Source organism: Bombus huntii, chromosome 11 (genome assembly GCF_024542735.1).
Source record: "Bombus huntii isolate Logan2020A chromosome 11, iyBomHunt1.1, whole genome shotgun sequence".
Taxonomy (NCBI): domain Eukaryota; kingdom Metazoa; phylum Arthropoda; class Insecta; order Hymenoptera; family Apidae; genus Bombus; species Bombus huntii.
The window spans coordinates 7,718,380-7,743,627 of NC_066248.1; the positions used below are offsets into that span (position 1 = coordinate 7,718,380).

Genomic DNA, 25,248 nt, shown 5'->3' on the forward strand with positions numbered 1-25,248 from the left:
GTATCTTTTGTTAAACAAGACTAACTTCAACGAGTTTACGCAGGATCCACAGCGATCTTTTCGCAGGCATTTGTATATAATAGCATTTTCTGTACAATTTAAATATTCGTATCAGCTAAATTTGCTACAATATGACCTTAATACGACTCTGTATTCATGCAACATTCTTACGTTTTATTTCATACTCATCCTCGGAGAACATAATACGCGTGTCCAATTAATCTTGACTGACGTGTAATCACGAAATCTAGGAATTCAACGGCACTAGAAGCAGAGGCTGGTTGGAATAAGGAAGTCGGAGTCATAGAAGCGATTCGCTTTCGCGATAGCGCAAATATTTACAGAGCTGGATTAGGACGGTGAGTAATTACGTCACGCAAAGGGAACGTGAAGAAGCTTGCCGGTCTTTTGCAAGAAACTCAAGGTAATTAGCTACCAATCTGAGGCACCTAACGCTTCATTATTTACGACGAAAGCTTTCCTTTATCGGATATTTTAATCCCTTTGCTAACTCAATCGGTGAATTATTAAAGGAAAATTGAACGAATAACATCTAAATATTGTTCAAAACTTGAAACGTTTCACAGTGAAGAAGCAAAGTTACCAGAGAAAGAAGAAGCTTTTAATTCGAGCGGCTGATCGAGAAGTTTAGTAGAAGAGAAGAGAAAGGTACGATCGTTTGAAGAAGGTTACTACGCGAAAACAGCGGCGAATGGAAAACGATTTTTACATGACGACGAAACGTAACTACTCGCATGAATGGATCTAGTAGGTATTCCGACTCTTCGAAATTCACCTGTCATATTCACATTTCGCATTTTTCCGTGATATTGACAAGTAGTTGCGAAATAGTACGAAATCGAGATATAAAATAATGGAAAATCAGAAATTACGGAACATATCGATCGCTCTCTTGTTCAGCTTCGAGGATTATGAGCTAGTCGAAAAGAATGCGAGGAATTTATTTATTCAAAAATACCAAATGCGGATCAAAATTGTTTTGCGAGAACGAAAGAAAGCATAAATATAATCGAAAACACAGCGTCTATTTCGAATAAGAATGCGTGTACTTATTTAAAATCCTTGAATAAATATGCATGATTTTTAAATGAATTTTTTTTGCTCTAACGCGATTTAGAAGAAGGAAAATACGTACAAGTAAACGCAACCTGTAACCTAAAACAACCGAAGTATGAAATGTTTCGGTACATTTTCTGCCGAACCAACTAGAGCGAGATTTCCCTTTGACTTGGAAAACTCTCGCCTTCAAATCCTGTATCTTTATACATTTCGCGTATCTTTTTTATTCTTGCGTCTCCTTCTTTTTCGCGCCGTCTGGTCAAGGTACATAATATAGAAAGAAGGATGAAAATATCGTGTATGATTTTTTCACTAGGTAAACGCTCGTAGGTAGGTACGTTATACAACGTCAGAGGAAAGTTTCGTGCCTTCTTTCAGTTCCCTTAAACAGTAAGGGAACGCACGGGAAGCAGAGGGAAAATTGGTAACAACGGTCTGTTGTAGAAGTTACAAGCGTTCCAGAAAGGAAGAAGTATCACAATCGACGGTCAACTTCATAACAAGTAACCGAGTTTCTTGCGAAAGATTAGGAGAAGAAGAAGTACGGATGACATTACGAGCGCGAATAAAACGCTGCAACTTTGAAAAGAAGGAGAAACGAGGAGAATGAAAGCGATGTATCGCGAAGAAACTCAAGACGCTCAATAGCCTCGTCATATTGGAACTTCTCGAGAACTCGGAATGCATAAAAGATGAAAATCCCACCCCTCCCATTCAAAGTCACGAGTAAATCTTCCAACTACTTTATTACGCTATCGCACAGTTAATTAAACAATTCTCTCGTTATTTAAATCTTTCCTTGGACAATTTTAATTAACTAATTATGAACTGTTTCAACGCGAATTGAGTGACGTTACATTGCTAAGATAATTGAGGGTAATCTGGCATTTAACGTAAACCTGGTTGAATGTACTTACGTGTTCTAATAGGCACGTAACATAATTTGTGTCATTCGTCACGGACGTATTCACGTTAACACGTCTCGACTCTGGCATACGTAAGGAAACCATACGATATCTTTGTAATTATTCTAACTTTGATAGATTCTCGTAAACTATGTTTCCTACACGTAGGAAATGACAAGTTGATAGTTCGAAAATTTCAAATTGAAATCGTTCAAATTGAAATCAAACACGTATGCAGTAATTCGTGGAATCTATAGGTTCGAATTTGAAGCTGATTTGGCGAGATCATCAGAAACGGTGGGAAAACGCGAATGAAAATAATACAACCAATATGCACACCAATGGGCAGGAATTAATATCATGGTATTACATTCCATTCAAAATAATCATATATTCGGAGGATGTATCAAGCCGATTTCTCTCATCGAGTAATTTATCTCCGCAACCGTGGTAACGTATCCGCTACGAAATATGTCCAACCGAATAAACACGAATCAAGATGGAATAGTCCGCGGGTTCCTTTCATTTCATGGTATATTACAAAACCAAATGACACGGTCCGGATTGGATCGGTTAGAAGCGTAATACCTATATAATTATCTCGAGTAAACGTCACGAAAGGGTGTATTCGAGAAGATCCCGTGACTACTCGTGACTTAGACAGCTAAATCGGGTTATATCAGGATGAAGAAGGTAAAAGAGATAAAAGCTAAGCCCAACCCCATTACCCGTAACGATCTTTTTGCCTCGGTTACGACCACCTACGTCCTCAAAACGAACACAAGGAGAAGAAAGGAAAAAGAACACAAGCTTCGGTATAAGAAAAAGAAAAAGTCAAACAAAATGAAAATTATGTGGCGCGTTGCATCCACTCTACTGTAATGGACTAGCTGCGATCATTATTGCTAATGGAGATTAAACGGAAACCAAAAGGAACGGCTTATACATCGGGATGAATCTTTAACGTTATCGAGCATCAAAGGCAAAATAATTATCGATAAATGCGTATAACTCAAAATTGAATACGTTCAAAGCGAATGTGTGACTAGGTACGGGAGCGGAATAAGAAGTTAAGATGGAAAAGAAGTAAAATAGAGGAAATTTGCCTGGCATATTCGAGCTACGATGCGACATGTAAATCGTGCTATTTATACTCTTAAAGGAAGAACTTCGTTGCATCGTAAAAATAACGAGAAAAATACAGGATAGATTTTCTTAATGCACTAACATCGCGTTTATCGAAGTTCTTCGATTTTCGAGAAAACATCTATATTATTGCCAACTTCTAAGTATTATTTCGGGAAATTGATAATCGTTCCGAGTAAAATACATTTGAATGCTCAAGTATGAAGAATACATAAAATCATGCGCTATCAAACCCATCGCGAAGGATTTATATCAACAGTTTCTCCGATAAAATGTGAATATACATTTCAATGGCGTAAAAGTATCATATGTATTTCTCATAAAACTTGTATCACCAGAAATACGTAACCTGCAACAGAGGAAATCTTCGTACATTCTGTTATACCTTATCATATATGAGAAATTGGATTGAAACGTGCATGTTCATTCACAGAATATGACCATTGTTGCAAACTTGAATTACCTTCTATTCGATAAAGCTAGGATAGTTAGCACCTTAAAAATTTCACTCGCAACTACTCCACCACCTACTGTCACGATTTAGAACCAGAAATTACAAAAGTTATCAGACCAACTGGGAAATAAATCGAAAATTTTGACAAACCAAAACTCCATATAATTGGAAAACTTAATGCCTTGCGATCTGGCCCTAACGCAAGCGTTAAAAGCCACATAGCCGCAAACCATAAACGTACCACTCGTACACGTATATTCATTATCGCTGGTACAACGGTCAGATTGTAATCACGGATGCGATAGATTGTACCGAAGCTTCTAATTGTACCACGCTGCTAACCATTAAACGCCTCGTACTGAAAGCTCATAATTATAAACCGATTCTCATCTGCTACCGTAATTAACGATTCTTATGCCACGGACGTGTGTTAAGTACAAGTAGCAGGCCGCCTTCTCGAAATTGCCGTAGATTACGAGGAGATTACGGCCAGATTACGTACTACGAACGATGTACGATCCAGATTTCATACAGTCGTGTGTAGCCCTCTAATCACCCAAGGATCTAGCAAGATGGAGCGAATCCACCAGATCCACCCCTTATCTCTGACGCACGAGTATAGTTGCGCGAGCCCGCACGCTTCATTATGTACAATTACTAGAAAAAATATGGTAACGTCATGAGTAGACCGGCGGTTATCTTTCTCCATTAAATTCGACCGCGCGTTCGTGCTCCAGCCGTACCTATTGAAACGGAGCCGGAAAAAATTTGGATAGAGCTGTACTATTGTCGGTAGAAATTGAATTAACGAGTCGACCACGGAAATTACCAGCATAAATCCTCGTTATCCGACGAATTTCGTTCGACGAGCCACCGTTTGCTATGTTACTATGGAATAAAGATAAATGAAAGGCAGAGGAGACGCAAAGTCGCTTTTACGACACAGCTTGTTAAGCGTTATCGATATACGGGAACTTCTAGCGCAAAGAGGAAGTACAAAATCCCTTGGAAGAAAATCGGCCGACAAGGTTGGATTATATGGGATTATTTGTAGGCTCGCGTTTCAAGAACGTCCTGGCGAAGTCGTCTCGACGATATCATTGCGTAGAAAAAGTTAAACGAGTTACCAACCTTGCTAATAAGCTACTTTCTCGTAGGCCATCTCTGGAAAACACGCTTAATAAGACTGCAGAAAATTATCTCGCAATTTTTTCAAATATATACAAGTCACGAGTATAAATACCGAAGCATCGGTACAGATTGCAGACTAACAGATTTTTTCGCCTTACATTTCTACAAGATTTCATAAATTTGCACACAAAAGTATGCTGAATTTGTTTACGGAAATTTTCAGTTTCATTTACTTAATCAATCGTTTACTTAAAAGAACGTTAAATGCAAGATAGAAGATAACACTAGCAAGCAGTTGAATATAAGAAAATTTCTATTGCTACGATTTGTTTAAAATGTACACGTAAACTGTTCCCTTCCATCGATTAACCCATAAAAGATTAATTTGATTTCTACCAACACTGAAACGGAAGGATCGACTGACGGTGGAAAGAATGAAATAAAATTGCTTTAAAACTGATTTCTTTGGAACAAATTTGGTTAAACGGGATATCCAATTCCTGCGAAACGAATGTTTTACTCCCCTTCTTTTCTCGCATCGAATGTAATACCGGAACATTCGTCCCGGAGGGGACGATGGCAAATTAAAGGAATAAAGACAGACACTTGATAGATAACGAACAAGCGTAGAGGCCGTACTTTTATTTCCACAACGAACGTGTTCCGAATGCAAATTTCGTGACGAACTATTTAGTACCAATGTATTTTCAGGTAATTTAAAAAAAAAATGTAACCAAATGAATAACATCTACCCACTAAATTTTTAGTTATTTACACCCGATAAATTACGACGTAATTTCAAAAGATTTTCTTTCCCTCTTAACATCATTTCATATTAGAAATTGGCAAATAGAAACAATTTGGAATCGCTTAGAATACGTTAAGAATAAAACATATCTTTCATCGTTACTCTATTAACCATCCTAGAAACAAATAGTGAGTAATTAAAAATGAAACTGGAAAACTCAAGAGCGCAGCTTTATTCTCCGTTGCTATAACACACTGTATGTTATTCTGTCCAATTATTGTAAAATATTACTTTCATCTTATCGTTATCCAATTCAATTACCCTGCAATCTGTTTCGATTGCGATAAAGTACGCGGAAATACGTTCTCCGCGATGGTTAAGTGTCCAGTGTCTAATACCCGGGCTCTGTACCCAGGATTCTCGTCAGTTACTTCAAACAATTGGATACACGTTATCTGCTTGAGATCTCTTGGAACATTACGTTCTCGTGAACGTGAGTCTCGGGAACTGTACAGATACTGCTGACAATCTTGTCGGACAGTCTCCAACATCGTTCGCGAGTAGAACGATCCGATTTTAGCCTGTCGTGGAAAAAATATTTGTCGATTTTTATCCGATCGAACGAAAAGAGAAGCTCCTGACACGCGAGACTCGTTCTCAAAACGGTGGAAAAGAGAAGTTCCAAACTTACGAGCGAGATATCTGCGTGACAGAGGAAGGGAAAAGAGATACCGTGACATATAATCAAATGTGTTCCTTAGAAAGTTTCCTATCCAAAGTTCCCGGAATAAAACTTTTTTCATTTGACGTAATGCAGCCCCTTCCTCGCCACCGTACTCGAACTCGGCTTAATTTTCGCAGATAAGACGGAGGGAAATTTTTGCAAAGTCAGCTTCACGTTGTATACATGTAAGTAGCGTGATGAATTCGTTGTGTTTAACTGGTTTACTCCACGATATTACAACTAATCGAGTGATTAGAGGAAAGCTACGAGGGCTAGTTTTAAGCCACAAACAATGGCAACGGCGTCAGATGCACGATGAAGTTTCTATTACCTCACTATCTGGTACAAGCGTGAACAAATTGCGAGCATTTATGCTCGTTGGTAGATAAACTCCAAGGTAAACTAAGCTGGCACACCGCGTTACGAGCGTGACGAGATGAAGTTTATTAATCTTCCGCACGGCTCGTGTAATGGAGGGAAATTAATTGTCCAAGAGCCATGAACCATCGTGAAATTTTAGCTTGGCCGATGACTTTCTCCCTTTTTCGCCTCACCATGGCTATCGATGCACTTTACGCGTTACATGTATCGAGATTAACATTTTAACGCGACAATTATGTTTAATAGAGTGCACGTAATGTTTAATTTGAATAATCCAGTTCGATATGAATATTAAATTAGCCTTACTAGCGAATCCACGTGAATAGGTGAAATCGAAAGTAAATCAAAATTTACATCGATCCTTTCATCGATATCCATTTAATAATAACATTTTAAATAACAAAATCGACAGCAGCTTTACAGAGCAACACGATCCAATAAATATTCCAGTGAACTCATTTTCTACCATTTTCTGTTTGTAATATTTCAAAAGGCCAATCTTCCTAATCTTATTCATTCGTATTTGTTTCAACAGTACCAAAACATTTACGAGTCGTGAAAAATCATAAACAAGCAACATTGTAATTTCCATGTACCAACGTGTAAAAACATCTGCCAAAAATATGGTTATTCCACCATTACAAGGCCAATAACATAAACTGTCACGTGGTACATGCGATATAATGATACTGCACAGAATATGTAGGACAAACTCTTTTGTGAAATACAATTTTTATTCTACAATGCGTACGAGTAAAACTTACTCGTATTCTGTTTGCAAAGCTTTCCACCATTACGTTATTTTCTATACATATATCTGAAATACAAGTTACGAGATCTTATGCGAGTTCGGCAATTTAGTGTGACCATTCCCAAATATACTAATCATCGCATTGGACTCATAGTTTTGGTCTCGGAAATATTATTTGGCCAAAACGACACTCGTTCTTTCAGAACGAAAATAAAACGTGGTTGGCTTGCTGAGTATTAAATTTACGAGTTTTTCAGGATCATCGATCGCATCTGCAACATTGACTCGCGTGTTACAATCGCAAACAGGAGTAGATAAGAGATTAACGATAATGAACGTCAAAGATCATTCTGCTGGAAAACAATGAAAATAAACGACAGATTAATACATATATCTTCTAGCAACCGACTGTGATGTTGCGGTCACAGCTTCACAATAGGACTCGATTGTATCGATAAACGAACAAAACGATGGCGAACGTATCGCAGATTTGATCGATTCGTGAAACTCACCAGCTTAACACGATCCTGCTCGCTTAACTCTACTACACGAAAAGAATTGTTACGAACGGTATTCGTTACGACAAATTGAGTTGAGAATGCTCACCGGCGAATTCTAACAGAGCTAAAGAGAACTTGAAAAAAGTTTCTCAACGCCTCCACGATGGATACTTCCCATTTGTGCCTATTTGAAACTGGCGAAAATTTAAAAGGCAGTACGAAAGATAAATTTCTTTGCTACGATAATAGTAGAATCCTCTTGAACAAGTAAATGTAACAAACAAATGGTTTCTGCTAGAAATACAAAATGGCTATAAAAAAAAATTACGAAGAAAAGGGTATATATGCGAATGCGTTTTACACAAAACCGATGTTTCAACGTTCGATATAAAATTTTGCTTCGTTACTCGTCTTCCTTATTCAGTGAAAAACGAGGAAAGAAAAAAGGGAACGGAATACGAGGAGAGTGAATAACACAGAAATGAATTGGAAATCTCTAGCGAAATTGATAAAAGGAAACATTGATTTCAGCTTCGCTGCACACGCCAGGCGAACACTTATAATTCATAAAGTTGAATAGATCGTACATATATGTAACTTTGTTATGAAACTGTAAAGCCATTACAATTTGCATTGCGCTACTAAAACGCGTCAATATGTGGTATATATGCGCATATACGAAACTGTGCATACTCTCGTTCACGCATTGTGGCTGATCAAAACCAAACATACCTATCTACTGCTAACTAGCAAGTACAAATATTAAAGGGATTTACAGCTAATTCTGTTAGTGAAATTGCAACGCTGACCAGGCAGAATCATAGAGCGAAGATCTGAGGAAAACTGGTGGGAAGTGAACATTCTTAATCAAATTTCTCGGTTTATTCTTTCTCGATTCTTGGAGATAATTGCGATGCTTAAAAGAACTTCGTTTCTGTTAATGGAAAGTTTGGAAGATCTAAACTAGAAAGCAACGCGAGAAAAAACGGAAACACGGCGAACGATCAAGAATTTAATTTTATATAGAAGCATCACCTACGGAAAATATTGTTTCGTTAAAAACTGTTCCACTTAGCAACACAAAAGAAATAAATCAACGATACAATACTCATCTATTGTGTCAAGAAGGGAGGATTGGTAGCGCGTATTTATAGTATGAAAAAGAAATTTCTGATAAATAGCATTCCTGACAGAAGGAAATTGCATTACCGTCGATGTCTTACACACTTCGCGATAACTATACATGCGAAACGCAGACCGTGAAATATTGGAAATCGTTCGATCAACCGACGGAAGTTTCACAACAATTACAAGAACTAATTCAAGTTTATCGATTAACAGTTCATGTCATCAGAATTAGTAATAATAATTAAAGTGGGTGGGAACCAAATTAAAATAATCCACGATTGGAAAGGAAGTTAAAAAGACTAATGGTAAAGTTTACTCGTGATACATTTCGCGTCGCATAATCAGGTCACGTAAAAATATATTTTATATAGGCGTACAAATTACTTTTCTCGGTGGCGTTTGACAACTTTTATAAAATTGTTACGCGGAAGCTTTAATTAGTACATTCTCATCCGTTGACGTAGTTCTCGAAAGATGTATTATTATAAAATATCTGAATAAACACACGCGAAAGAAATATTTAAAAACGCGAGGATTATACGAAGAGAGAGAAGAAAATAAATCATTATTTTTGATAATTGCAATGCCTAAGGCATTTTTATTAGCTACAAACTTATTAATTGCTAATTAATTACGGCGAATTCAAAGTTTATTTGAAATTTCTCCAAATATATCGTTTCTGTAGCGAATTCTACGTTTTATATCAAATACATCTGTCCTGATTGTACGTAGTTCGCTAAAATTTCCTTAACGTAAATTTCGACTCTATACATACTCCTTTCCTGATTTCACTGTTTTACGATAAATTTTATAATGGACAGATTAATATTCGAATTTCGTACCTTTCAATCGCAGTGCCGATTTTTCCGCAGACAGATTTGCACGTTATGGAATTAAAATCGCGTAGTGACAATAAAAAAAATTTTTCAGAGCAGAAATGTTCGCTATAGAATTATTTGATGGGAAGTAATTGAAAGCGCATACGGACGTATAGGCGTTGCTCATTTGGTCGAAAAAACAAACGTACAGCCCTCGGTACACGTTCAATTATTGACCAATGAAGCAAAATAAGTATTCGTAGCCTGACTGTTTTCACTTCGCTAAATTTCGGCCAATCTATTTTTCTTTTCTCTTTTACAATTATTTCTTAATTTCTTCTTACTCGTATATGCTGTTCGTTCTTACGAGTAAAGTAATTACGTCAAATATACTTAAGTAAATTACTTTGATTACGTTTTAACGGACCAAACATGAATTTTTGATTCATGAAAATTTGCAACTTCAATATCCCATTTTTACTGATCTATAGAAAAGTTCAAAATGTTATATTCTCGTTCAAAAGAAATCAATAAGAAAGTAATCGCGTGACATTTCTGATTCTCTAATATTACGCTAAATTATTACATATCGTTACCATTAAAAACTATGCAAGAGGAATATTGACATTTCCAAAAATATATTTTAAGAATTGTCCTTTCCTTTTCCGAAAAATTAGCCGTTCTTGTAACGAAAGATAAAACGCATGTACTGTCATTACCTTGTTCGCCAGCTCGCACGAGGACTATCTCATGAATCGTCAGCAGGATGACGGTAAGCCCGAAGATAGTGTACTGTAGATAGCGCCACATCTCCGAAAACGAGAAGGGCCAGTCCCTACGTGCTGTCCGGATGGCCCTTCATTCCCCCTTTCAACGAATATCCCTGTGCCAAGGAAACGTTAGCCAGGGAAAAAACGATTCATCGATTCCCAGCTGTTCGTCAGATCTGTAGCCGTATATCCCGACGCAAACACCACTCAGACGGATAACCGTAGCTACTTCGATCCCTCCACCGTGGCGACATTAACCGATCTCACGGTGGAATGCTAAATAAACTGCTTTAATTAGCCAATTTCGCTCAGCAAAGGGATTTTATACTCTTCTTTAGCTTTAAGTCGCTACTACAGCTTCGTCTAATCAGTGAACCAGTCGGTCCTAATGAATCGAACATCTTGAACGCTTGCCGCGATATTTAAAAGTATTTTTTATTTTAGCTATTACGATTCGTTGTATTTTCCATTCGATGATTATTCCCGTCTCGAAAATCTTCTTTACGGAAAATGTTCAATTACGGCGTTAACAGGTACAGATGTGACTTGAACAAACGTATTACCACTTGAATCATCGAAATCAAATATTGGTTCGTGTAGGTAACGTCTATGCTATTCACTCGCGATCAGTTCACGATTCGTTTACCGTTTAGCGAAAAATTAACTTTTTGTTCGTTGGTTTATCATGACCAATTCGAAAGAAACGACATCGTGTTCACGCTCAAGTTCCTTTCCGATATACATCATCTGTGGTAACTCGGCAGCGGTCTTTCGTTAGAAGCAATCAGATTCCTTATTCATCTAAAATTTAACGATCCTTTAGCCTGGAGGTCCTGTTTTAACGATTACCAAGTTTCACTAGAAGCTTATGCTCCTCGAAAATGTACGAGACTCGCATCCTTGATGGTGGCTGCGAAAATCGCGGGAAAACCAACGAAGGCGGACGAGCCACCCAGAGCCGTGAATAAACTGCGATACACTATGTTCTTTCTTCTCCCCGATCTTTCACAATACATTCATTCCAGAGAATCGAATTAATCGAATACTCTTAACACGAGGAGCAGCTCGTTCGAAGATTCGTCGCAAGATCACGAAGATCAACATGTGACGCAACAGCAATACACTTTTCTTTTCAGAATATCGACAGAAACACTGCATACACTTGTTAATAATTTTATGTTCCTCGTTCGATTATACTGAACGAACAAAAGTACATGCGTGCAAGGATATAGTCGCCTTGTGCAAACGATACGCGATGATCGTCACGAATCCGTGAGATCGCTGGCGAACGTCATCGTCTTCGCCGCGTGGCGGATAAAAACGACCGGAACGGAGCGCGGTAAACGATGTAACAAAGAGACGAGCGAGTGACAAGCGAGGAAAGAGGAGATAGTTGCACGCGCGAAAACGAGAAGAGTTCGCGCAACCGAATGCGAGCGCAGTGGCACGAACGGTTCGGTAAACTCGCCAAGCGCTTCTTCGAAACACGGAGATCCGATCGGAGAGCCGAGCAGAGACGACGGTAGCCGTGCGGACCCGAGTGAAGGGATCATGCGACTCAGCTACTGTTAGGCGCCTCTATCCAGCCACCCCCATCGTGAAACGCCTGTCCGGTTGCGCCGTGGCACACTGATAGCACCGCCACCTCCCACCCTTACACACCTATTGCTCCAGATACATGCGCTATCTTCTTATTTTACTTATTACTGTTTCACAACGGTTCGTCCCATCCGTTAGCCCTGATCAAAATATATCGCACGTTGCTCAAAAGTTATGAAAAATCAGGTGAAACAAGGGTGAATCGTTGCATGTGACTCGCGCTTCTTCTCAATTCAAAATCGAGTTTCATGATATATTCTGGGACGAGGCACAAGTGGGTCGTGACATTCGTTCTTTGCGTAGTCGATTAAACAGAGGCAATGAAATGATAAGTCGAAACGCTGAGGACGGCCGATAACGATGGATGTATCGTGGTAAGGAAACCAAATTGAAAAAGGCATGAAAATGAAAGAGTTCGATGAAGGATCGTTGACGGTGTGAGCAACAGCTGGGATTCTTTGCGTTCTCATAGCCTGATAACGACAAATCCGTAAAGCAACGAGTGTCGTAAATCAAAACGAGCCTGAAACAAGCAGGTACTAGATGCGAACGTAATACAACTCGGACTGCTCTCGTTATAAGCCTGTTGTACCAGTATTAAACCGAAGTGTGAAACTACGTGTGATCGCTATGCTCCAGCAGCTGTTATTGCCAGATGCAATGAACCGAACGTGTGATCATGGATACAAGCCGAAAACCATAAAGTAACAACATAGCTGGCTGTGTTGGCCGATTTAACGCTCTTTTTAACTAATTCACTTTAATTTACAACCTATCCGTTTCGCTGCGCTCTTGTACTGCAAGCTGTTTTATAACAGTTACGATTCTGTCGGCCCGAACATCGAAACGAATTTCGATGTTTTATCTTTTTCAATTCTTCGTTCTACGTTACATCGTCGTGTGCATTGTGCCATATTTGGCAACGAAAAGGAACAATCGCAGTTACAGCTGACCTCTGGGCTTAATTATCCAATTTACCAATATCGATGATTTATTTTCGTTTAAAATGGATGAAACTGGGCCACCACGGCCAACTTTAGAAATAAAACCACGCGTGGTATTCGTGTCATTAATTTTTTAACGATCTGTTTAATTTTCAAACATTTGTGTAAAACTGTAGCAGTGTGAAAAAATCGAGCATTTCGAAAACATTTCCGTTTAGTGCAAAAGCCTGTAACTAATTGTAAGGTATTGAAAACAAGCCCACCGTTTTGTCGTTATCATTTTGCAAATGTATATTTTTCGCTAACGTACAGCTACGCGTTGTCAAAATAACTGCAATCGATTTCGAGTAAATTTTACAGTAAAACCGAATTCCCGTTAAGTTTCAGATATCGTTTCTTATAAATTATTATTCAAAATTAATTTCGTATTCCACGACTGCGAACTAGACTGGAAGATTCGACATTAAACTAATTGAACCAGAAAAATCGAAGTGGTATCGATGAAATACGACATAAAGGCGATCGCGTAAGAATAAATCTGTGCAGCTTTCGATAATACACGTGTGAACATCGCCAACAAATAATTGAGCAAAGTCGCGCCGATAACGGAGGCAGTTTGTCATTAGACGATTTAGTTCTCCTCGCCGTGGACAGCGTATCGTAAATTTGACATAAAATTTATGCGACAAAATTACAGTCTGATACAGAGTGCACGATACATACAGATAGCCGGCGTTATGATGCATGGACCCGGCACAGAATTAATCCAATAAAATATCAACGATACGCTATCCGGGAAATTCTATGTTATGTAGTAACGCTATTACAATCCTATGCGCGTAAACATGTCACTTTTGCTCGAATCACTGTTTTCTCTTTCCTTTCTTCTTTTCCCTTTTTCTTTTTTCGTTCTATTTAATTTCCATGGGTTTCACAAAGTCCATGAATTTACAATGATTTTTCCACGCGTTAAAAATGCCGTACCAATACTTAGGAAGACATATTACAGGCAGAATATGAAACATCGTCGCGCTGAAACTGATCTGAATTTAATATGCTCGGGAGCAACAGTGTTCAGGATGAAAAAATTGCATGGTTACAAAAGACAGGACGTATAAATTGAATTTTTACAATATGAATAAAACATTTAACGTTTCTCGTGCTATATGATAGCGATATGTCTGAAATATTCGCGTAATAAAAATAATAGGTATAATTAGAATTCTTTTAAATAGATCTTTGATGGGTTTAATATATTCTCATTTCGTTGATGTCGAATTTAAGCCGAAGATGTTTGTCGTAATCTGTATTTATACAGTTCCGATATTTCCTAGATATAGGAGCTTTTGATATTTGTGAATGAACTGCAGTTGGTTATGATCCAAATATTTGGCAGAGCACGCAGCGGTGCTGCGATATTTATAAATTGAAAAAGAAAGAGGCGTGTGTCGCACACCGGATGCAATTTGGTCGCGTTAAAGCAGTAGGCACTTCCTGCAGTTTGACATGGTGATATTCGCTCTGAAGCATTTCGCAGTCTGCCTCTAAACGTGAATATAAACTCGAAAGATCGAAATAACCCAACGCAATAATCAAAGTTTTGCAAAGATTTACTCCTTCTTAACATAATAATTCCCTATTCGTGTAAGTTCAAAAACAGAAATTCGGTGTATCTTTCACATAAATATTCATAACATCACATTTTGTGGAATTTAATTATAAATTGAAATTAACAAACTTTGATTTAGGTATCCGATTCCCTAATAATACGCGTAATTCACTGATAATAAATTACAATTTCGAACGTATAACGTTTATCTGTAACGTGTTACTTGTTTCACCTATTTAACATGCATTATGGTATTAGCCGCTATCAAATTATACCTCACATTCGTAAAATTTATTATTCCGTGTGTCTTGCAACAAAAATTCCTGTCTAAAGACTAGATCCACCTCAAGAAATTAATTTCGCCTCTTATGCTGCACGGAACATTACGGAGGAAATTTGTTTTTGCTCGGATGCATACTTAATGGTCTACCATCTACACATTTTTTCGCTCCCGCTTGTTCTTTCCACTTGTTTTCTTCTGTTTTTGCTTTTACATTCGTTACTATTCACCCGTAAATACAAACAGTTAATAGCGTGTTTCGTGATTTTATCTTTATGTTTGTATGTTATTTTATCAAACAATAAATTTTGACATATAATCGAGATAAAGAGAAAAGCGATATAAATGTTTAACGTGAATCTTGAAAAACAAAAGCAAACGAGTCTACACGAATTTCAATATCGACATAACCGAGCTTTTATTACGTTCAAAAGGTCTAGGTCAAAATTGTCTAACCGATGAATCCACTGCTAGTATGCAATTCTGGTAGAACGTTAAAAAGTAAAAGACCCGACAGTTATCCTATAGGTACTCGTATCCACGAATATTCCCGTACATACTATGTTTCAATGGTACTGTTTTAACGAGAGAAAACCGACGAACTTTCTCGGCATATTTCAGACATTTTTCTGAACAAAAAGGATTACATAAAAAATAGGTCGATTTAACTCTATTACGATGGCTATTTAGGCCATCTATTCTCATTCTGTTGGAGACGATTTGCTTCTCTCTATAGTTGTTATACTTTATAATAATCGAAAAGTATTAAAAAGTATAAATTAATTTAGTTGATGGCATCCCTATGCAAGACCTTAGAATGTAATAGAATTGTTAAATAAAATTTAGGATCGTTGGTCAATGGATAGAAAGAACTGGATGATCTCCGTCTCACAGTCATCTGATCTATCCCCTTTAAATCTCATTCTATGGGATTGCACGAAACGGAAGGACAGATTTCAAGCCTGATACATTTAAATAGTTAATAACGAATATAACTTAACACAAGTTAAATCATTGAAATACGCCTGATTGTTATTTGTATATATCGATTGATCTTCTAAATGAGGATTATGTTGTTAATAACATTTAAATCTTGAAATAATATTCCGTACAAAGATACCGGCGAATTTTGCAAATTTCCTCGCAGAATTATGTACTCGCGTTCGTATACCATAAATACGAATATGCTTATACGAGATTAAGAACGAAGATTAACTTATGAATGCATGTTGGAGTTTATATGACATCAAGAACTCGGCTGAACAATGAAGCTCGAGTCCATCGTTTTACTGCATCACATTGAGTGAATTCGAAAAAGAAAAGGACTAGAGTCAATCATTTTGCGACCACTGTTCCCTTACGGTCATCGGCGTACTTCAAATGAAATTGGAATTTTCAACAATTTCGTCTCTGTTCCGGCTACGCCTCTTTTTTAACGTCGAGAGATCGATCCGCCTCCCCCTTCTCTTCATTTTTTTTTTTTTTTTTTTTCGTTCCAGAAATCATCGTACACCTCGACACACCAGACCATTTTACGTGCACGAAACCATGTAAAGCCGCGGAGAGACTGAATATTTTCGCGTTTTGTTCCACGAGATTTTATGGCCAAATCAGTGTCAGACCTTGACGAGTGGAAACTTTTCAGACTGACCTATTGATATATATGTATTGATATATATGTATATATATGTAAGAAACAAACATGGAAATTAACTGTACGCTTCAAATCGATTCTATAGATTACGAAGTTTATAGATTTTAAAGAAACAGCTGATTAAAGTTTCGGAATTAGACGTTCGTACAAAAGCGACGACACTTTGTTTCCAAAAGTTGATCAGAATAGACGCTGTTCATAGACGCTCGTTATCTTCCAGCGATCGTAACGAACTGAATTCTCAAGCAGTCGTTAGATCTTCGTAATTTCAAGAAGCGGTAAAGTTGAAGACAAATAAATGAGAAGTAGAAATTGCTATGTAACTGATTCCCGTTTTAAAACAATAAACACGAACGAACGAGTTTATAACAAGTTGGGATATAGCTATCAAGAACAGCGAAATTATTGTTGATCCCCCTGACTGCAACGCTATCAAGATAAAACTTAATACTTAATAAAACTGGATACTCTATATAGATACGATCCAATTCAATCCAAAGCAGAGCAAATCGGTGAATTGCGTTCGAGCGTTGCTTATCGAAGTAATATAATTTTTGCCACGATGAATAGCGAAACTTTCTGCACTGATAAGCAAATATCTTGGGACTTGGCAAAAACAGACCAACGCGTACAGTCGGTGAAAGAGATACAACGAGGCGATAAAAGCGGTCAGGTGTTTAAATTTATATGCTTTGAGTTCCGAAACAGCACTTTAAAATGTAAGTGCAACAAAAATAGACGCCGCTGACACTCGAGTTGGTTCTGATAATCGAATAAAACAGTGCTTGAGCAAATTCTAAATGTACGTAATTTTCTATCTTTTACACGAATTTTGCTGCCTGATGTTTAAATGTTTCAACACGTTTACGACTTCTAATCTATGTTAGCGCGCTTCATTATAATTAACAACATCGCTATATGGTTCCCACCGACTATGTATAACGTAAATATGTATATCAATACGAAAACGTATAAAGTCTTGGATTTTGAAGTTAGCTTGCAACTGGGTAACCGTAATTTTAAATCGCGGCAAGAGCCAGTCAGAATCAGCTGTCATAGCACGTTTCCGACAGGTACAGCTGCACATCCAGAACAAAACATGTATTCTCCATTCTGCCATCGAATATTCAGAGAGGCTTTTAACAATTCATCAATGCCGACGGTGGTCGGGCTTTACGTGTAACCCTTACCTAGGCATTTTACGATTTTCCTGTCAGCTACCCGCCAGAATGTATGACGGACACGTCGATCATAAAGCGAATCGATCCATTGTACGCGTAATTTTGTAAAAATTTGATCGTTTCGTCGTAGCGCTATAAAGCGCAACGATTTTTCCGAGAAGCATCGAGAAACCTAGACAAACGAAGTACTGAAATGTCGAACGATTAATAGAAACACGCTTCTTCTGATTTCTCTCTACATTGAAGTAATCCAAAAAGCGACTACAGCGAGCAAATCCTCTCGATACCGTACGTCGCACGTCTGCTGTTGCTTAACAATAAATATTTTCCCTGGAAAGCAGCTTTACGTCCTTGCTGGCGAAGTTGCGCTATTCATAGTTGCAATATGTGTAAACTGCATGGAACAATACCCTTAAGTAGCTGTGGAAATAGCTCCAGTTCATGCGAGATATCTTATGCGAATAAAGATACATAATATATCGACTATGACAAGGGAAAACGAAAAGAGTTATTACCACAGTAACATGAAAATACGTCATTGAAAGATATCGTTGCGACAGACGCATTCTATCCAAAACGAATAGCATATTTCGGAAAAAAAGTTCTTAGAAAGGAACAATCTTGATGGGTGAATTTTGCCAAGTTTCAGGGTCCTGCATCGTTCTGTTGAACGAACCTACGTTCGCTTTACGAAAGTGGCTTATTTTCGAATCGTCGAGCTATCAACTGGAATTCATAAATCGTGAAATCATGAATAGCCGTCAAATTCTACGATAAATCCTAAAAACCACCAACTACGGTATTAGAAGCAGATAAGCCAAACGCGAGTCTGAGAACTATTCAGAAAATCCTCTGACAAAAGTTTCGTCTAATATTCATGGCAGCAAGCAAATACCTAAACCAATCAAAATGACAAAATGTCAGAAGCAGATTCACGTTCCGCAAGACCTTGGTCGTAAAAACATCGCTGCATAGGTATAGTAGGCAGTGATACCGGTTGATTAATTAAGTACGCGACGATAAGTCTGCCAACCTACTGGAAAGTAGTTCATTGTGATGATAAAATGGATCTGCCGGTAGCAGACCTGTAATTCAAGATAGTGAACGAGATCACGCCGAGGTATTCAATCAACTGTCGGCGGATAGACAAGGCCGCCATCCCCGACGAATTTCCAATAGACATTTAATTATCCTGGACAACGGATGGCGGTACTTTTAAATTTTGCAGATGCGAAGCAACTTCCTGTCGCGGCTTCGACAGTCATACCGAATAGAGCTACATCCCAGCATTGCAACAAGATTCTCCTTGTAATTCGTCAACGAGTGATAGCACATCGACACGGGAATCTGATTGATGACAACGGTCTATCACGTTGTTCTCCTTTGTAATGAAACGTGGAAACTGAATGAACAGAGTCACAATGGCCGGTTAAATAACGTCGAAATATTGTACAATGGATCGACTTTTTCCCATTCGTTCAATTTGACAGGGTGGAAATATTAATCAAATTAGATTTTCGAATCTCACTAATTAGCGAAAGAATGAGGAATCTATTGTTTTCTTTTTTCCTTCCTCTTACACGATTTTAAGCTTTCGATCAAAATCGTACGTTTCTCCTATTTATATATAAAACAGCTGCGGAAGATTTCTTAGATAGAAAAGAATTATGAGTTAAGAGAGGAGAAAAGACAATATCTTACGGGAATACACAATATAGAAAAGTTTCCTTGTGCAGGAAAACTTTAATTATTCATTACCGACTTTAAAACTTTGTTTATTCCTTTGGAAATGCAATGTACTGTTTCCCGCGCGAACCACGAATATAAAGCAACTAACCAACGAGAAAGAGACATTTGGCAAGTCATACTCGACGAATATATTCTTGATTGTTTGGCTCTAGCTAGTTCCACGACGTGACGTAAGATTTACGAGTTGATCTACGAAAAGCTCTGTATTTCATACGAAAGTGGCGTTATGAAAGCCTATGCAGGGTGCTTCGTTACACGACGAATCCCACAGAAAGCAAGAGGCGCGAGATGTATTTCCTTTTTCATTGCCGTGGACGAGCTGACAGGAAAAGAAGAAGGAAGCTGAGAATCTCGACTAACGAGGAAAATCGGGGCCATGAAATTCAAACAAATACAAATAGAGAACACTAGAGAACACTGGAGAAGCTGGCACGCTTCGAATGCTTCAGCGTCTGGTTTGACCTGTCTCTCAACACATTCGGTGTAACCCGTAAGAATGAAGTGCCGCTGTTCGCCACCCGGAAACGAATGCAGAATCCGCAAACTGCACGCTGCCCAGAATGATGAATGAAACGTTACTCTAACAACGCCGCAACTGAGAAAGTCCGACCGGCCACCCTTGCATGCATCACGAAAGACGGCTCGCAATTTTCCATCTCGGTTGAAAGATTTCACCCGCAAAATCAACGCCTCTAAATATTGTCAGAATATCCAACCCCTTGTACATTCAACGAGAAACCAATAAGGATTTTCTGTAAAAAGAGAACAAATTGAAGTTATTAACATACCGAAGTTTTAAATTAATTCGGAAATATTCATTTCAAAAACTTAAGTATGCAAGACTTACGTAATAAAGTGTTTCTACATTTGTTGCAACATTATATGTTGAAATAAATTTGATTGAATGAAATGTGTCATTAGTGCATTCTTCTTCTGGTTGCACTTTGCTTTCATATGTGTGTTTGTGTATTAAATTTTAAATGATTGTCCAAATGTCACATTAAGAAGTTCTGAACTAATATCTCGAATAATATAACCACCAGTGTCGTACTTTCAGCGATAATGTCAAGAAATATACGGTCAAATATTAAGGAAGTAACATTACCAAGTTGCACTTCTAATTGCGAGAAACTCAAAACACGATACAGCAGTCTTTACTAATTATTGTATAGCATTTCTCTCTATATCCTAGTGTCCCTTGCTCCTAATATTGTACGTAGAATACGTTGCAGCTGGTACCACCTACCCAACGTCAACACGCAAAGATATGTTATTGCCCTGATTTAGAAGCTCGTTAATAACACGAAATAATCAAAAACAGAAATTATTAAAATTTTTATTCCGCGTTATAATACGTCGAATAAAAATTGTCAATAAGATACGTTTTTCATAAAGACTTATATAAAAGAAAATTTCATTTAGATGAACTAATACAAAATTTTGAGATATGTTAAATCGTGTAATAAGATATTACATAAAAAAATTTTCATTTACGAGCTTTTATATCAAATAAGGTATAATGCAGATATTTGATAAAAAAATAACATTTAATAAGACTTTCTATTATACTGAAATAAATAGATCGTTTCGTTAATTCATTTTTTTAACTATCTATTTTATGAACCTTTTAAGGTATTAGCGCTATCTGTATGTATAGATAAAACATGATTACTACATCAAAGTATTATAAATACATACGTACTAGTTACTAAATAAATATTATATGCACACTGAAGCGATCGATTTTAACAAATTATTTATACTATAATAAAAGTTAATATCGAGTAATGTATTAATACATATGTATGTACATTTATCAAGTTTCGAATTGGTTATACTCCCTACTTTACCAGCTACCACCAGCTCTCTCCTATACCATTGATTAAATATGCATAAACATGATACAGAAGTTCTATACTTCGTCAATGATGAAAAGATACAAAATGGACCCAATATACCCTGTGACCCAATATTATACGGGGTATTTTACTTCTTTTAATGACAATAAACGTTTCATATCTCTCCTGATTCCACGCGCACTTAGAATGGAGCTCCGTGTCTTACGTACTGAAATACCGACCTCGAGAAAAACAAAATACTTGCAGCCTTTATAATTTATTATGGTAAACATACAATAATATTTTCAATCATAAGTATGTACTCAGATTAATTGTCAGTCGTATGTGATTTATCTCAATTATCAACATGATATTGATATTATTAATATAATACTATAAAGTATTACTAAACTATAATACTATGACGTCAAAGTCATGCCATTCATATAAATCCTGAACTAATAAATAAGTCATATGAAAAGGGCACATTACTATTCACAGATATAATAAACAGGATCACTGTGCTTGTAGAAAGTTGTACATAATACAACCAGTCATCCATGTCGATTCGCACATTTTGTCTTATGACATGACTGGATGACCAGAGAAATATAAAGGTATGCGACTTACCATAAGATGCGGTAACGCTGCAATCGATACTGCAGTAGTTCAAAGTTATCGGTAAGCTAGTTATCAGGAAGGAACCATCGAACCCTGTAGAGGAATTAGGAGATGCAGAAAATCTGCAACAAAGTATGAGACATAATTTAATCTAAAAAATATAATGGCATATTTAATATAAATTTTATTTCCTAATTAATGATAGTTAAAATGAAATATAAAAGGATTCACATTATAAATGCTATATAGTAACAATAGAATATAAAGAATAGATAGAATATATTATAAATTAATTATAGAATTAAACGAGGTACAATTTGCAAAGTGCGAAATTGTAAGAGATTCAAAATAGAGACTATGAACAATCTTGAATAACATGTAGGATATTATTCTTATAGGATATTATTACTTAAGAAGTTTGAGATTGAAAGAAAATTAAAAAAAAGATCTATAAAAGAAATAAAGAATTATTAACGCTTTCGTTTTAAATTAAATACTATTGAATACTATTGAATAATGATTAAATATTACCGATTAAAAAGACAAAACAAACATATTTATGCATTTAAATAGTTAGATAATTAGAATAAATTAGACCTTACCATATTTTAATGAGAACTCAACGATTTTGTCGTGAATCATCATGGCAGCTTTTTGAATTTTATGGCGTCCGTTTGAACTTCATGGCGTTCTCCAAATATCTCGAAGCTTCTCTCAGAATCAACCATCTGTTAAAAAGAAAAACAATATTCTCAAATAAATGTATAAAAGGAATATATTATACAGAAACAAAACAATAATCAAGATCTAATACTCTTTTGAAAGTTCATAATAGGAGCTACCAATAGACGCTTCTTCTTGCTGTGCTTTCTGCTCTAAAACTGACTTTTTTACATCCCAATATGATAGATCGATTGCGAGAAATTATTTGTATCGATTATGATTGAATCTCGCGAGATATAATTGCATACTTTGCCGTTTCGTTGGCGCTACAATCTTTACTTATGCGCTAGACCATTGCGCGCAGTTTTCGTACAAAGACACACTGTCTAACGTGGAGGAAATTTATTATTTCAGTAATTTATTATTTTGATAGTATGCAATGCTTTTTGAAATATTGTAGAAATATAGAATTCTATACTTCGTTACAATTGTGAGATATATTCTCTGATTATGAGATATCTTGTTTTATATTTTATTTATAATTTCATTATTATGCAGCTTCAATTCAAACAAGTATTATACTGCATACTTTATGTATACTGAGTCGATAACGTTACATGTGGCAAACTAGTAAGAGAATCAGCCTTTAAGCGATCCCCAAAACGTAGGACAGAAAAAAGCGTTGCATGTCATGTCTAGCCTGTATCTCGTCTGTAGGTATAGTCAAATATGAAAATGACCAGTGATCGTTAATTAAGCATAACTGATATATGTACCCTGTTCATTGTAGATGACGTAATACATAAAACCTCTGAATAGTCGGTAATATAGAACGTGTGAAACACATGCGACAGCACCGACAAAGTACAGTTAGTCAATGGTAGTGCCACCTATTCAATGATTGTAATCCCTATTATATGGTCAGATGTCAAATAGGCAAAATGTAATTACGAACATAGAAAAAACAGAGATTTCGTCTCTGCTACGAATGGAGATAAGATACAATAATTTCAATTGAATAATTATAATTGCTATATTCACCGTAGCAAATCGCAAAAATCGTAAACAACACTGATTTTTCTCGAGGTCGGTATTTTGGAACATTCTATTTTTCTTTATTTATACTTTGACTCGTTAATGGCCCATTATGGCAGACTTGAGAATCTTTATATATGTTATATGCTATGTATTTGTTTTGTGTTATGTGAGATACAATTGTTATTTCCTTATACTATATTTCAGATTATAAGACACGAAGTCAGGTCTATTCTGCATTTAGACAATGAGCAGACTTTATCAAATAATCTTCTGATACTATACATGTTCATACATATTTAAAATAATCAAATGTGTCAGGTAACCATATTTCACTGGTACTCAAAAGACAGAAATACATATATATATATATATATATATATATATATATATATATATATATATATATATATATATTCAGAAATATGTCTCTCTCGATTTCGCTACATAAGATTCTGACCCGCGGCCAGTTAGACAAGCACTATTGTACATATCTTAACCGAATCATTTCAAGAAAATTAACCATTTTAAATTCCTCTTTAAGTTACCGACAATTAGATATTATATTATATTATATTACATCATATTACATTATAACTAGATATATATTCGTTTAAAGAACTACAAAATTAAAATAATCAAATTCCCTCTAATTACTTATCTTTCCTCCGAGAGTCGAAACTCTAAGAACAAATGAATTTCTCTATTTTAGATTTATTTCGCTGTGGAACGTTATCTGCCCGTTCGCTTATGACATGAATTATGATGCAACCTATATGAAAGGTAGGTCAGAAATCGTTGCATACATACAGCATGTATATGCAGACTGCGCTATCGGGTGCGTGCACCGCCACATCGCGTTAAACCATTCCTTATATCGTAATCTAAGGAGGTGGTTGGCCGCACGGTCACGGCGGTAAGCTTGCATGCCTTCAAACAGAGTAGGTTACGGAGTTCGTGAATTTCTCATGAAGGAAAATGCACGGCTGCTCGTTGTCGACTCAGAAACTTGCTCTACCACGAAAAAGTGACGGGTGTCGTCATGGTGTTTCCGAGCTTGGTGAAGCTAAATGACACTATTTCCACTTTGAGGAGCCATTCAATGTTTCTGGAAACTTCCGTATCGAGGTTATGTATTCAGCAAGCCAACTTTTTTGAAGGGCTAAACCCTACAACTTTCTTTCGGTCACTTTCAACTCAATTATGTTCCTCTAGCATTAAAAAACAACTTCAGGGTCTGAACAAAGTCTTACTTATGATTTTTCCTTCCGATTTTACTATGCTAAGCGTGTTTTTAAAATATAAATTGAAATATAGATTGAAATATAAAAACTCGAGGATCATAGCAAGGATGTTGCTAAAATGAGAGCAAAATTGAAATAGAAAAACTTGAGGATCGCGGCAGGGCTAAAGGAATACATAAATGTATTATATATTGTTAATGTATTGTGTATTATATAAGGTTAAAGGAAAACAAAGGAATGCATAAAATAATAAAGCAACTGTAATATCATTTATCAAGATTCAAAGGAATCCAAA

At 36.6% G+C, this 25,248-nt stretch overlaps 1 protein-coding gene across 1 annotated transcript in view; it reads right to left on the minus strand.

Annotated features, from left to right (window-relative positions):
- Nucleotides 1–11,298, minus strand: part of LOC126870835 (alkaline phosphatase-like) — a 235,543-nt gene extending 224,245 nt beyond the window's left edge. Inside the window, exon 1 of the mRNA XM_050628891.1 lies at nucleotides 10,486–11,298. Within this exon, the coding sequence (XP_050484848.1) occupies nucleotides 10,486–10,576 (91 nt within the window). The 5' untranslated portion in view covers nucleotides 10,577–11,298. The remainder of the gene's footprint in view (nucleotides 1–10,485) is intronic.
- Nucleotides 11,299–25,248: the final 13,950 nt, after the last annotated feature.